The sequence below is a fragment of the Xiphias gladius genome, chromosome 15 (assembly GCF_016859285.1).
Source record: "Xiphias gladius isolate SHS-SW01 ecotype Sanya breed wild chromosome 15, ASM1685928v1, whole genome shotgun sequence".
Taxonomy (NCBI): domain Eukaryota; kingdom Metazoa; phylum Chordata; class Actinopteri; order Istiophoriformes; family Xiphiidae; genus Xiphias; species Xiphias gladius.
Window position 1 is genome coordinate 28,239,576 of NC_053414.1, and position 13,390 is coordinate 28,252,965.

Below are 13,390 nucleotides of genomic sequence, written 5' to 3' on the forward strand. Positions count from 1 at the left end.
GTATGGAGTATATCGAGTTTTCCAGTATTTGGTGTTGCGCACTTTTCAGTACCCAACAGTGCTGGGCACAGTAATATAATATCCTGAAATGGAGTGGGGGTAAAACAATATGCTTCACATCCTCCCAAGATATTAAGCCGTTGGCTACACTAAGTGAATAACTTGTGAAATCAAGGTGTGTTTTTGATATGTTCGATTTTTTTGGGATGGAACCAGTTTGTACTGAACGGTCTCAATGGCAAGTGCATTTAATTACAGTAAGCCCCGAGGAGAAAACTTGATTCGGTCAGTCACTACCTGCACTGCTTGAAGCTAAACTTTTGTCACACAGTACTCCAGTCAGTTTTTTCATTCCAATGGCTGGCAGTTAGATTGGTAACGAATAAAAGGCCAGGAGCCAGGAGAAGGTGGAATCTTTGATCCATGTTGAACTCAAGAATACAGGCATGACTGTTTCTTGGAGACGGTACATACCAGTGTGAACTCGATTTGTACGGAACGCTCAAAAAATACCAGTAGCAGAGATTAGCTCATTCATTTCCGACCAGCAGTAATTTAAGGTGGCTGCAGAAGGCGCTGTGGTTACTCACATGCACACATCTTGCTGACTCAAGTACTGTATTAAGTTGACAAGTTGAGGTTGTCGTAGGCCTATGCGACTTAAGACTTTTATTTCTACTTTTGACTGCACAGCCATAGTTACTAGTTTTCAGATTTTACATACAAAATATGCTCATAAAGTATGATGGCTTTGTTTTGACTTACCTGGCTGTATTAAAAGTACTTGAAATAAGATCCATCTCGACCTGTGCATCAACTGAAATAATCCAGTAATATAATGTATCCAGCACTCGGAAAGGGACCATTCTGTATAATGAACACTTATGGTACCTTAAGCAAGTACCTCTGTACCTTTAATTAAGTAAAACTTTGAGAGCAGGACTTATGTTTACGTTGTGATATTGCTACTTTTGCATCTCTTAATTTTGAATTTGTTAAGGAAACATGAAAAAAGTCTGAAAAAAACACTGGAAATGTCAAACTATCGTTTCCATTGCGTTTCCCTACAGCCTGGCGTAATGTGCACACAATGCATTTCTGGCTGATCTGAGTTGCCTTATTATACTGCGCTGTCTTGTTGCTCACAGAAAATTGTGAACATCGCAGCAGGAGGAGATGAGTCATCTTACAAAAGTGAGGCAACTTCGCCCACCCTTGAGTCTCCATTGTCATTTGTTGGCCGATGGTAAAACTGGGTTATCACTTCTTTCCTTCTGGCTTCAGGAGAAAGCTTCATTGTTCAAGTAAGAATGGGATAAACAGAATCACCTGAATCCACACCCTGAAATCCACACACTTGGCCTTCATGTACTTTACGAAGACATCAGTCTTTGTTCCACACCAAACTGGATGGAGAAAGTGCCCTTCCTATCATAATAATCCACATAACTGTCATTTGGAGCTTATATAATAATAGCTCCCATCGATTGCTTCAACAATCTGTGGATGCTTCATTTTATTTTAATGATATCCACAGACAAGACAGAAACATAATCAAATATAATTGTTCAATTTCTAACATTTATTCATTGTGAAAAACAAAAAACATTTGTGCCATGTGAAACAAAATCAGATCAAAATGAAAAAAAAAAACAACAACAATAGTATCAGTTTAACACAAAAATACAAAAAACAAAACAAACAAACAACAAAAAGCGTGTGTATGCGAAAGCGCCAAAATTAAATTTCTGTCACTTTCTAACCTGTTCTTACCTATAATATACCTGCACATGAAGAACTCTGGCCAACATTTGCCTGATGTAAGTTACACATTCAACAGAATCCGAGCAACATGTGTGTGTCTCAGTGGACTCGTCTCTCTTGCTGCATATCAAAATTGAGTCCAATATTTACTTGTATTTCGGCCCTGGTTTGCTGTGCTAAACCCTGATTAAAAAAGAGACAAAACGCTGAGAGCGTTACAAAGCTGCAGTCTGAAGTGTTGATCCTCAGTGTGACCTTACACGTTACAGACCGTAATTTTAATCAGTGTGAACATATAAATATTGCCTAATGTAGTTCTAAGCTATGATACCTGCCAAACATCCGTCTGTCTGCAAGATTCATTTCAACAGTCTGATGAGCAAGTTGTTGGCCAAGATTCCAAGGATTAGCATGACGACCATGAGCAGCAGTGTCAGTCCACGCCGTAAAATCAGCTGTGTTACTGAGAGAACATCTCCCGCTGTGGAGGAGGTGGATTTATTCTGATCTGGACCGTGCACCTGCTGGTAAGTGTGATCCTCCTCAGCAATGTCACAACTGGATGAAGTAGTACTGATGTCAGCCTGGTTCTGCTTTGACTCTAAAAGCGTGAAGGTACATTTGGTATTAACGATAAACCCTTGCCCAAGGGACATTTCATTTAAACACACAAATACCTGTGTTTTCCATCCCGACCATCTCAATTTCATCTTTGATCTGGATTCCTGCTCTCACGAGAGCCTGATCAGAGACATTAGAGATTAAAAGGTTTCACTTCAAATACATCTCAAAACAAAGTAAACTTTACACAGTAGCATTTTGATTGGTTAAGGGAGGTAGGTATGCACCTCTTCAGCAGCCTTCTTCCAGTCAAGTTTACACACATATGTGATGAAGAAAATCGACTGCATTAGCACACAAGTGGTAAGTCCTGTCCATAGTCCTATTAGAGAGATGTAAGAAGGGTTTTAATGGCTTTCCTGAATGTTAATGGACACAACATACAGTACTAACTGCAGAACGGTACATTAAAGGTCTTTTCTTACCCACAATTCCCATGTTCGCTGCAAACATTAGGGACACACCAATGGGGAAGCCAATGAAGTAGTATCCCACCAGGTTACACAGAGCACCAACCAACTGTTTCCCTGCTCCTCTAAGAACTCCCCCAGCCACACCCTGTGGACATCAAACACAGATTTGATCAGACCACTTTCTGTTTATGTCGGTAATATTACACTGAAACGCTTTGCTGATTACTTGCATGAAACAGTTTCTCACCGCAGTGGCATCACCGACGTGCATGAGACCAAATATAAGCATGACGTCAGCCACCTTCTCTAAAACGTCTCTAAAAACGTGCAGACAGAGGTTTCTGTTAAGACACAAAAATGCCAGTCGACCGGAAATAGAAAACTTAAGAACAGGAGAGAATTTCTGAGCTCTTTTGTGAAATAACGTTTTCCACTCCATGCCACAATATTCAATGGGATTGAGTATTTTACCATTTATCAGGTATTGTTTGATTCAGTTTCAGACTAGTCACCATGTTTGGTTCAAACAAAACTCCTCAGAATATATCCTTACAGTAATCATACCTCTGGAGAAAGGAAACTGATGTGTATTTAATCACGTGTTTATGACACATCCAGGTCTGCAGCTTACTGGAAATCTGTTTGCAGTTCTTTATCTGATGTATATGTCAAATACTGTATTATCACCTGACTCTGCAGCTGTCCAAAGCTGTATGGAGATAAACCGACAGATAAACTGACTGCACCTGCCCAGTGCAGACAAAGTTAGCAGAAGCATTTAGTAGCTAAAGAGAAAGATACACCCCTTCCCCCTGCTGCCAAAACAAAAGTAAAAGGAGAGTGAATATTGAAGTTACACTGATCAGGTGAACATAAGCATGACTCTAAATAAATGCTACTGTTGTGTAACAGGCAACTGTTGGCTATCAAGTTCACCATAACAACTTTACTAGGTGATAATACGTCAGTGTTGTGTTAACAGCTTGTTCCACTGCTACAAAGTGGGCAAGAAACAAAGTCTATACTCACTGCTCCGTGGTGAAAATGTATCCAACAACATTTCTAGCGATGCTAAAGCTAGCTCCAATAATACATGCAACTATGACTGCAATGAGAAAAAGGAAACCAAGATTAGAACATGATGATAATAAAGTTGGGCACCGTTTGATTTGTTTTGTAAGACTGTGCATAATCAAATCTGCTGGAAATAAGGAGCTTCTCATGGGTGTTTCAGTTGTACAATAGATGCATTAGAAAGCGTGCGTGTTTGGAGAATCGGTAACAAGAGAAAGAGAGGCATGTTGGACATGTAATAGTGTAATTAATGTCACTGCCAACTTTCTAGAAAATCTAAAATATGTAAAACACACTTTAAAATTTTAATGACGTCAGCATGCGGTGACAACATTAAAACAGGAACGCGACTGAAGTTTGAACGATAAAAACAAGCAATAGATAAGTGTATTTTACAAAGTTGATAGTTTCAGTCCAACTGAAATCACCATTAGGCATCTATTTTTGCAGTCAATAATCAAGACACAGTGATTTCTACATTTAAAGTTTACATATTCTTATTACTGTACAGAAGGAAAAATTGAAATATGCAAGAAAGGCTCCTTTATTTACTAAGCCTCTGAGCGAGCAGGCCAGTGTTTGATTGACAGCTGAACCAGCCAGAGCACAAGGACACAATGCAGTTAGCAGTGGTAATGACAGATAGGGGCCTCACTCCTTAGCCTTTAAACTGACTGATTCATTGGGCCACGGCTGACTTGCTCGTTGGTTATCGAGGCTGCAAATGGAATTTAGCAGTGGACTTCTCCCTAGTGGAGGTTGTTTTGTAGCTTGTTTACCAAGCCATCAAAGTATACCTGGGTGGAGACTGCGCTTCAAGCTCAACTCTGGTGAAGTTTGACACATTAATTCACGGCGTATGCTAAAAATCCACTACGACTACTTTTTATCATCTTACAGTATATGCCATCACATTGCCCAACCCTACCACTCAGCCCAAGCTCCACCGCGTTCTCGTTACCTTCACGACTCTCTGTGTACGTAATGTGGGCAATATGTACTGTCTGCATTGGTTCTTACATGCACACATGATGGGAACCTTGGAAAATTGCTTGGCCTGCTCTATGTTTCCTGCACCAAGAGCATTCCCAACTCGTACACTGGCAGCAACAGAGAATCCTATTGAGAACTGGGGAGGAAACAAGACATAAAAATCAGATGATTATTATAAGAATTTGTCTTTGATAACGTTTATTTTTAAGACCCATATGGCTATAGGAGAAAATGTATGAACATGCTATTTTCTGCCAAAGTTTGAACAGTTTTGGTTATTTCAAACTCAGTGCTGAGAAGGCCTATCTGCCTTTAGACGTCCCCAAAGTTAAAAGAAGAGAACACTTTAGGATTTACTTACTATATAAGCTATATTGGTCAGCTGTAATACTATGGCCTGGGCTGCCAGCTCAGTCTCACTAATCACTCCGGCCAGGAATCCTCCGAACTCAAACATCCACCACTCCAGACAAAGCATGAGCATGCTGGGAATGGCCAACTTGACGTAGGGTCCCCACTCCTGCATACACTCAAGCGACCAACCTGTGGATCAGAGAAACGTGGAGTGTAATTAATTTTGTCAACCATAACATAATAAATTGAACATAATGGACAACCAGTCTAGAAGCTGTGAAAGACCATAGATTTGAATCATGGAAGAGGATGAAATTACATATTAGCATCAGGAATTAGCACAGTCAACCCCATAATGAATTCAGAGCAACTAAAACATTGTCAAAACATGTCAAAATCTGGTCAAAAAGGACAAAAGAACTGACCTCCCCATGTGGCCTTGTGCAGACCCCTCCAGCAGATGTAAACGTATAAGACCACCGCCATCAAATACTGAGAGATAGCATTGGCTGCTGCAGATCCACTTCAAGAAAACCAGCAGGGTTTAGAGTAAGGATAGCAAACATTTCTACCATCTCTAGAAAGCACATGTCATACCTTTTCCTTCCGCATGTTCATTCAGATCATGACAAGGCAAATAGGAATCCGTCTACATTCTGACGAAACCCGATGCACTATCCTGTAATACTACCAGTGCGAAACAAAAAGCTATTAACTTTATTGATGGCGCTGGATGTGTTATACTGTAAGTTGTGTCTAGTATTTTGCTCCTCCGTATATTTCCTCTTTTTAATTGGTTGTACTTTTTTTCAGCCTCTCCTGTGCTTTGCCATCTTATTACTTAGCCTAGCTAACATTAGCATGTAAGCACATGTACAAAAAAAAAAAATGCAGTTTAATCTAGAGAGGATCTGGCTGGCAATTGTATCTGCCAAATCAGTTAATGAGTAAGAAGTGTGCATCAGAGTTCCTCTCCTTCTGACATGTGTACACAGAAAAGGACAGTCATGGTTTCACATACACATTGTGTAGCCCAGTAAATATACTGGTGCGGAGGAAGATACAATAATCTACAAATGTGAGGACTAGAGATGAGCTGCATGAAATGAACACTGGCTTGCTTGCAAGACGCGTTGCTTCTGAAAACTTCCACTGTGCACTTGGCAGTGGACTTTCCAGGTAGCGTTAAAATGCTATGTTAGCGTCAACTTTTTCTTATGATCATTATATCATTAATATAAATGCTAGCAGAAATTAAAACACACTGTTTCTGTTGATGTGAACGATTTGAGTGATTAATAGTACGCCAATAATTACTAATCTCGAACTCATAATCATGAAGATACAAAAACTCACGCTACGCCCAAATCCAGAAGATAGAGGAAGATGTAGTTGATAATTCCATTCAGGACATTTGCAGTCAGTCCAGTCATAACCTGAGGCCATATAATGCTCTGAAAACGACAGCACAAGTTAAGGTGACTCTACTTTGGCCATCATTAAATCTCACACCAGTGGTGTATAAGCTGCATTAAGAGACTGCACCTGATTTTGAAGGTACTTCGCTTGCAGCTGGTACATAAAAGCAGCCTAGAGAAGGGAGACAAATATACAGTAAGTAAAATGGTGCAGGGTCACTTGAGCGTAGAAAACAAGATAATTTGTGCTTGAGAGTAATGACGGAATACAAGTTTCCACAAACATGTCCACAAGCAAGAGAATGACGACTGTCTGTTGTGCATCTTCCTCCGCTGTATTCCATCACCAGAAACCTCTCTGAAATTTGAATCCACCCAACTCAGTTGTTTCTTCATATTTAAGATCCCGATGGAAAACAAAATGCATCAAACTCACCGGCAGAGCAGGCATGAAGATCTTCACATACAACTGTGAGAGACTTAATGACACAAAAACCAACAAACAAATAATTCAAGTATGTATATGAGATCATGTCAGATTGAATCATATGATTGTATATGATGCATATATAACATTATATGAGGTTGCAGCTCAGAATAGATGACCATTTAAGGCAAATAGTCGATTTAAACATCAACAGAATGAGCACTGCTGGATTTCATTCATGACTGCCAGTGATGGGCAAAGGTGGCTGCACTGGGCTTGAAGGCAACACATTACCAAGTATTTAAAACAGCAGAACAAGTAAGGGCATTAACCAGAGTGCATTGGCCAAATTTTGGAGCAGTGTTGGTGGATTTGGCCACACGCTCACAGGGTAAAGAAGTATTCAGACCATTTAATGAAGTAAAAGTATCAATAGCACGGTGTGAAAATGCTCCATTACAAATACAGGTCCTGCATTCAAACTTTATTTAACTATAGGTACGGAAGTATTGTCAGCAAAATTGACTTAATATCAAAATTGCTCATCAAATCGAATTATAATATATAACATGATGGATTATTATCACCTTTGCATTGACATAAGTGAAGGATTATTTGAGGAAATTCATAAAAATCAGTCAAATTCTGTTGTAACAGTTTAAAATGCTCTCACCACACTTGCAGATTTTTTCAGCTGTTTCAGAAAGTAAGACTGGAAGTGGCTCTGGACAAGACCGCATGTCTGGCAGTGTCACTGAAAGAGATGCTGAAGGCTAGTGTTGTTTCGGGGATTAAATAATGACTGACCTGGCGACCTCTGGGCTCTGTTTGACAGCAAGTAGGAGAGGTTCAGTGTTGATGAGGATGGCCCAACAGGGAAAACAGGCCATCAGCAGAATCAGAATCCCTCTCTGGAGGATCACGCCCACACGCTTCAAGTTACCGCTCCCATACGTCTGCGTGTAACAGGCAGACAGATAAGGGAGTGGAATAAGAAAACACCAATCACACCAATAATTGGTGTAATGACTGGTTTAAGAAAACCAGCTTGAAACAAAATTACCGTACATTGTTAAGCAAATATAAAGGGACTACCAGAAACCAACAGTACTGCTTGTGTTTGTCCTTGTTAGATAAATACTGTGAAGTCAAAGAACACTACCTGAGATATGAGGGTATCACAAGTTAACGACAAACCAGATCCAATGGAAATACCAGTGACATTAAGCACCTGCAATTGAAAAAGAAACATTATTACCAATCAATAAAAATTCAAAGGCAAGCTTATAGAAGGCAATAACAGCAAACAGACTGGCATTTCCGGATAGATCCAACGCAAGTCTCCTCACCGCAGCTGCTAAGGATACCCCTGCTAGTTCAGTTTTCCCCAGGTGACCACAGAACACTGTGCTGACGACACTGATCATGAAGACCATCAACTGGGAAATGACCTGGCAAACAAAAACAAACACAGCACCCGTTGCTCATTTTCTAGTTCACACAAATACCACATACATTCATACGAAAATAAAAATAAACGTGAGGCATCCTAAGAGATATCATGTAGCCCTAAAAAATATTCACAAATATTCAAGGGAAACACATTGTTGGTGTTTACAGCATCTTTACAAGTGATTTTAAATGATACAATATGAACAAGGGACTTGTTTCATTCCCACTACATTTCAGAGAGAATTGTTGACCATGTCATTTCACTACATTTAGTACCTGACTGTGACTTTCATTTAATAGAATTTATAAAATATAAATTCAACTAATTTGTGAGCACAAATTTGCATCTTTTTCTCGCTTCTTCCATGACACCTGCAAGGCTCTTTAAGATAAGATAAGTTAGGTACAAGCTATGCATACACACACATCAAACACAGGTAAATACTGCAGATCTGTAGCTTACTTGAAAACATACATAGGGTGCAAGCTAAATAAAGGCGCGATGGTGCTCCAACTCAGTCTTACCACTGGTCCCACAAGCCTGCACATTTGTTTGAGCTCATTCCGGTAGTCCAGCTGGATAAAGCCCAGTTTCAGGCAGGAGCTGCAGCTGTCCCCAGAGTCGTGTACGGAAGAAGCTGCTTCACCTGCTGTCACGGCTCCGATCACCTCATTGGTACTGACTGTTGTTTTTGCAGAACCCTCCATAACTGAACACGGACAGGCAATATACTCTAAACGGTCAGCGAGGTCTATTTAGAACTGCTCCCATTTCAGCGGACACCGAAAATGGGAGGCTGGTAAATGTTTATGTTGATAACTAACAGAGTCTGTGGAAGGCCAGTTCTGCCATGAAAAAAAAGAAAAAAGAAAACAACAACTCATGGTGAGCTAAAATGAGGAGATACTAGATGAAAATAATGAGCCTGTGAATCAAAAATAATACTATAGATACTAAGTTGATATTTTGACAGATATAGTATCTCATAACTTTCAACTGTTGAATTGCTTTGTAAAAATTAATAATTTTTAAACACTATTTCAATGGTTATCATGATTATTTTCCTATTTTTACTATTTCCTTTTCTCGAAATTTTCCTTTACAGGGAGTGGGCTTCCAGAGGAGTGTTTTTGGACTTTGCCCAGACAAGTTTACTTACATTAAAAATATTAAAATTGGCGCACAATAGTGGACAAAAAAAAATAAGAACTCCTTTCTTATTTCTTTCTTAACGAACTGGTCCTTTCTATTTGGTTTTTGTGCAAGTTCCATACAAATCGAGTTTAATCTGGTTCATACTGCCTGCAATAGCTGCAGGTCCAACAACCTCTCCTGGCTCCTGGCCTTTTATTCGTTACCAATCTAACTGCCAGCCATAGGAATGAAAGCATTACAGCGTTAAATCGTTTTCTAAACTGACTGGAGTACTGTGTGGCAAAGTTTAGCTTTAAGCAGTGCAGGCAGTGACTGACTGAATCAAGTTTTCTCCTCGGGGCTTACTGTAATTAAATGCACTTGCTGTTGAGACCGTTCAGTGCTACAAACCGGTGTAAATCCCCACACTTGACTCGGCTGCTTCTGATACCAGCTGATACCCTTCGTCTACCAGATTCAGACAGTACGATCAGAGCTTGTTACCCTGTGTATATTACTCTACACTGCTTCCACACAAGTGCACTGCATGGTACAATTAAACACTTAACATCCCATCATGCTCTGTGGCAGGTATGAAAATGCTGAGCAGACCCAGTTGATTCTGGTTTTTGTATCAAGATGGCAAGAGGGAAAGATCTAAGTGACTTTGAAAGAGGGTTCATAGTAGGACACGGATGGCAGGAGCTTCATTCACAGACTGCTCAGCTGGCTGCTGTTTCAGTAGGAACAGTGACTAAAGTGACATCAGCGTTTAGTTCTATGGGAAAGACGCCAATAAAAAGAAACCGTGGTCGCCTGCGCACAGTCGATGGTCGTGCATTAGTGCGAAATGTATGGAAAAACAGAAGAGCAACTCTTCCTCAGGTGACTGAGAATGTCAATGCAGGACGTGATCAGACTGTGTCAGCAACAACAGTCTGTCGACAACTACACAGGGAGGGTTATTATAGTTGGGTTGTAGTACATAAACCCCTCATTCCAAAGATGAATACACATTTGAGAGTTCAGTGGTGCATGAACCATTGGCACTGGTCTACAGAGATGTGGAAAATAGTGATATGGTCAGATGCTTCGTCCTTCACCATGTTCTCGACAAGTGGACGAGTGCACGTGTGGCGTAAACAGAGAGAACAGTACACGCTTGAATGCTTGACCCTACAGTGAGGGGATCCGGTGACTCTGTGGTGCTGTGGGGGGCATTTTGCTGGCATGGTTTGGGTCCACTTGTCCCCTTAGAGCGAAGGGTCACTGCAAATCAGTACAAAGTTGTTGCAAACATATTGTTTTACTCCCACTCCATTTCAGGATATTATATTACTGTGCCCGGCACTGTTGGGTACTGAAAGGAGCACAACACCAAATACTGGAAAACTCGATACCCTCCATAAATTTAACCAAGGGCTGAGACACTAAGATATAATAGTGGTTATACTCATACACAGCACTTTGCCTGCGCAAACAAAAACAGGTGCATGTTATGTTGGAAATCAAGTTCCTCTTTGGTGGCACAGTGGCTTACTGGTAAACAGTCTCACCTTACAATGAGGTTCTGGTTTCAAATCCACTGGCCATCTGTGAGTTTGCATGTTGTCCCCCAAGGCCGTAAACACTCAGTAGCTGCACAGAGAAACCTTACCTGAAGGTCCATTAAGAAGCTGTTGCAAAGCTTTTAATCATATCACGTGATCTGCAACATAGGATGAAATTTCCAGTTAGATGAAATTGTAGAAGTTCTAAATTCCCGTTTTTTCCTCAGCACTTTAAGGACTTCTCCTCCATTTCAGTCTTAAAAGTGGAGTTGCAACATACAGAAAATGCAGTAGGTTGTTCAGTTTGAATGAACAACAATGCTGCTTATTGAGGAAGGCTCTGACAGAGTTGCTGAGTTTGTTTTTAAACGTTTCTGCCCTCTAGTGGTGAAATAATTGAATGTGTCCTTAAGAAAAGATGGACTCCTCTCTCCCCCTTCTTCACTGTGACTGCAGTCTCACTAAAGCTGGAGAAATGTGATGTGATGGATGTTTGAATGATTTACCGTGACCTCGCTATGCACCATCTTCGGTTGGTTTTTCCTTGTGTGAGAAGCTTTGCTCTACTGGCCCAAGTTTATCAAAGAATGACATGTATGTATTTTATACCATATACTATAAGGAAAATACTTTCTAACAATATAAACATGCTATAAAGGATAAAAAGGAGTCGGACTTAGCTCATGTTGGACCAGCGCAAAAACAGAAAAAGCAGGTTAGACACTGCCCGTGACATTTCACAGAAAAAAAAAAAAAAAATGTAAATCACTGTGCGATTGCTATTTGCTTTTTTTTCAGTGTCACATCAGAAAAATTTGAGGAATCTGAACGGTTTCATAAATGAACAAATAGGGTTTCTGTAGAGAACTAGCTATCAGTGTAAGCACAGTCTCACTCATCTTTGGCGTGCTGGTCTATTTTTGGCATCACAATACCACTTTTTAAAATACATGCTCAATTTTTACAGTTCTGTCTGGAGTGTGTAAAGACTTTTTGGCTGTGCTGAGAAACAAAATGAACTTGTCCTGGTGGCTCTTTGTCTGAATGAGCAAAGAAGGAATCCTAAAAAGAAAATCTTGACATTGTTTTTAATGGTGACAGTTGAGCATTACAAAGCAAGAGCCGACGTCATCATTCAGTCATTCACAGATAAAATCCCTGATGAAACAACAATACATTTTATGGCTTATTACAGCATGCTTCGTGAGCACAGAAGAGGAGTTAAAAAAAAGATTTTCCATCATTTGTTTGGGACAATTTCCACGTGGAGATCGTGGCAAAAGTAATTCAGTTTTCTCTGCTGCAAACTGGGAATAGTAGTACAGGAAATGATATTCTGTGACAACCAAAGGGAACAAAACACTACAAGTTAACAAATAAAAGTCTTTCAGTTGCCATCGTAAATATAAATAGAACATTGTTTGCAATATGTCTTTTCCCAGTACTGTAGCGGTGATATTATTTCTGATACCGTTTATTTCTCCAGTGAACATGCAGGTCCAGTGTGTGTCAATCCTTTGTATTTTAACAAACATTCCAAGTGAAAATGCTCCAATACAACAGCTTATCCACAACAATAAGCTTTCGGTAAATCAGTGTTGTGCAGGGTTTTGTGATCAAGGTGTATTATTTTCAATCAATTGAGAATTCAAGAATTCTGTTGAGAGGCTGTCAACCAATGATTGGATCAGCCTGACTGATGTTTTCTGACACCCTCCCACTCAACATGTCAATTAAAGGCTAAAAAATAACATACAGATAGCCAGCAGCAGTGCTGCATACTGTATTCCTGCACTGCTTGGGCTATCTGTGCCCATATTCAGTCTCAGGTTTACTGCTATTTGTGGCCATACTGGGAAATCTGTAGTAATAATGCACTTAGTGTAATGGACATTGTAGTCTAAGTCAGCGAAAAGTCCCTCCTGACTGTCCCAAAAGCTCAGCCAGGCATGTCCAGTGCATGTACAATGCTTGAAACTTCAGATGTGTACAATTCTCATAAAACTATGTCATCTTCACCGGGTCTAATTTAGAATGGAGATTCTTGTTCTGGATGGAAATATGTTAGTACCAAATAGAAAAAAACAAACAAATGTATGGAAAAGACCAGTGGTTGACAGCCACATCACCATACACTCGAGTTTCAGTGTTTCATCTTAAGGTGGAGTAAGCAAGTGCTGACAAACCAA

The 13,390-nt window shown here is 40.1% G+C and overlaps 1 protein-coding gene across 1 annotated transcript; it reads right to left on the minus strand.

Moving 5' to 3' along the window:
• Positions 1 to 2,094: 2,094 nt before the first annotated feature.
• LOC120800303 (multidrug and toxin extrusion protein 1-like) lies at positions 2,095 to 9,224 on the minus strand. Its single transcript, XM_040146314.1, has 16 exons — positions 9,042 to 9,224; positions 8,414 to 8,515; positions 8,227 to 8,295; positions 7,872 to 8,020; positions 7,074 to 7,116; positions 6,765 to 6,809; positions 6,576 to 6,673; positions 5,645 to 5,742; positions 5,227 to 5,408; positions 4,893 to 5,001; positions 3,828 to 3,903; positions 3,046 to 3,115; positions 2,811 to 2,943; positions 2,613 to 2,707; positions 2,442 to 2,505; positions 2,095 to 2,365 (listed from the first exon to the last, which is right to left on the minus strand). Exons 1-16 carry the CDS (start codon positions 9,222 to 9,224, stop codon positions 2,124 to 2,126), a joined length of 1,758 nt encoding a protein of 585 aa, XP_040002248.1. The 3' UTR covers positions 2,095 to 2,123.
• Positions 9,225 to 13,390: the final 4,166 nt, after the last annotated feature.

What these genes read in the sequence shown, in the direction of transcription:
- LOC120800303 (XM_040146314.1), bottom strand. Translation starts at nt 9,224, where the DNA reads ATGGAGGGTTCTGCAAAAACAACAGTCAGTACCAATGAGGTGATCGGA. An exon ending in TGACCAATATAGCTTATATA is followed by an intron (nt 5,002 to 5,226) that starts GTAAGTAAATCC and finishes TTTCCTCCCCAG; the next exon opens with TTCTCAATAGGATTCTCTGT. An exon ending in GGAAGAAGGCTGCTGAAGAG is followed by an intron (nt 2,506 to 2,612) that starts GTGCATACCTAC and finishes GTCTCTGATCAG; the next exon opens with GCTCTCGTGAGAGCAGGAAT.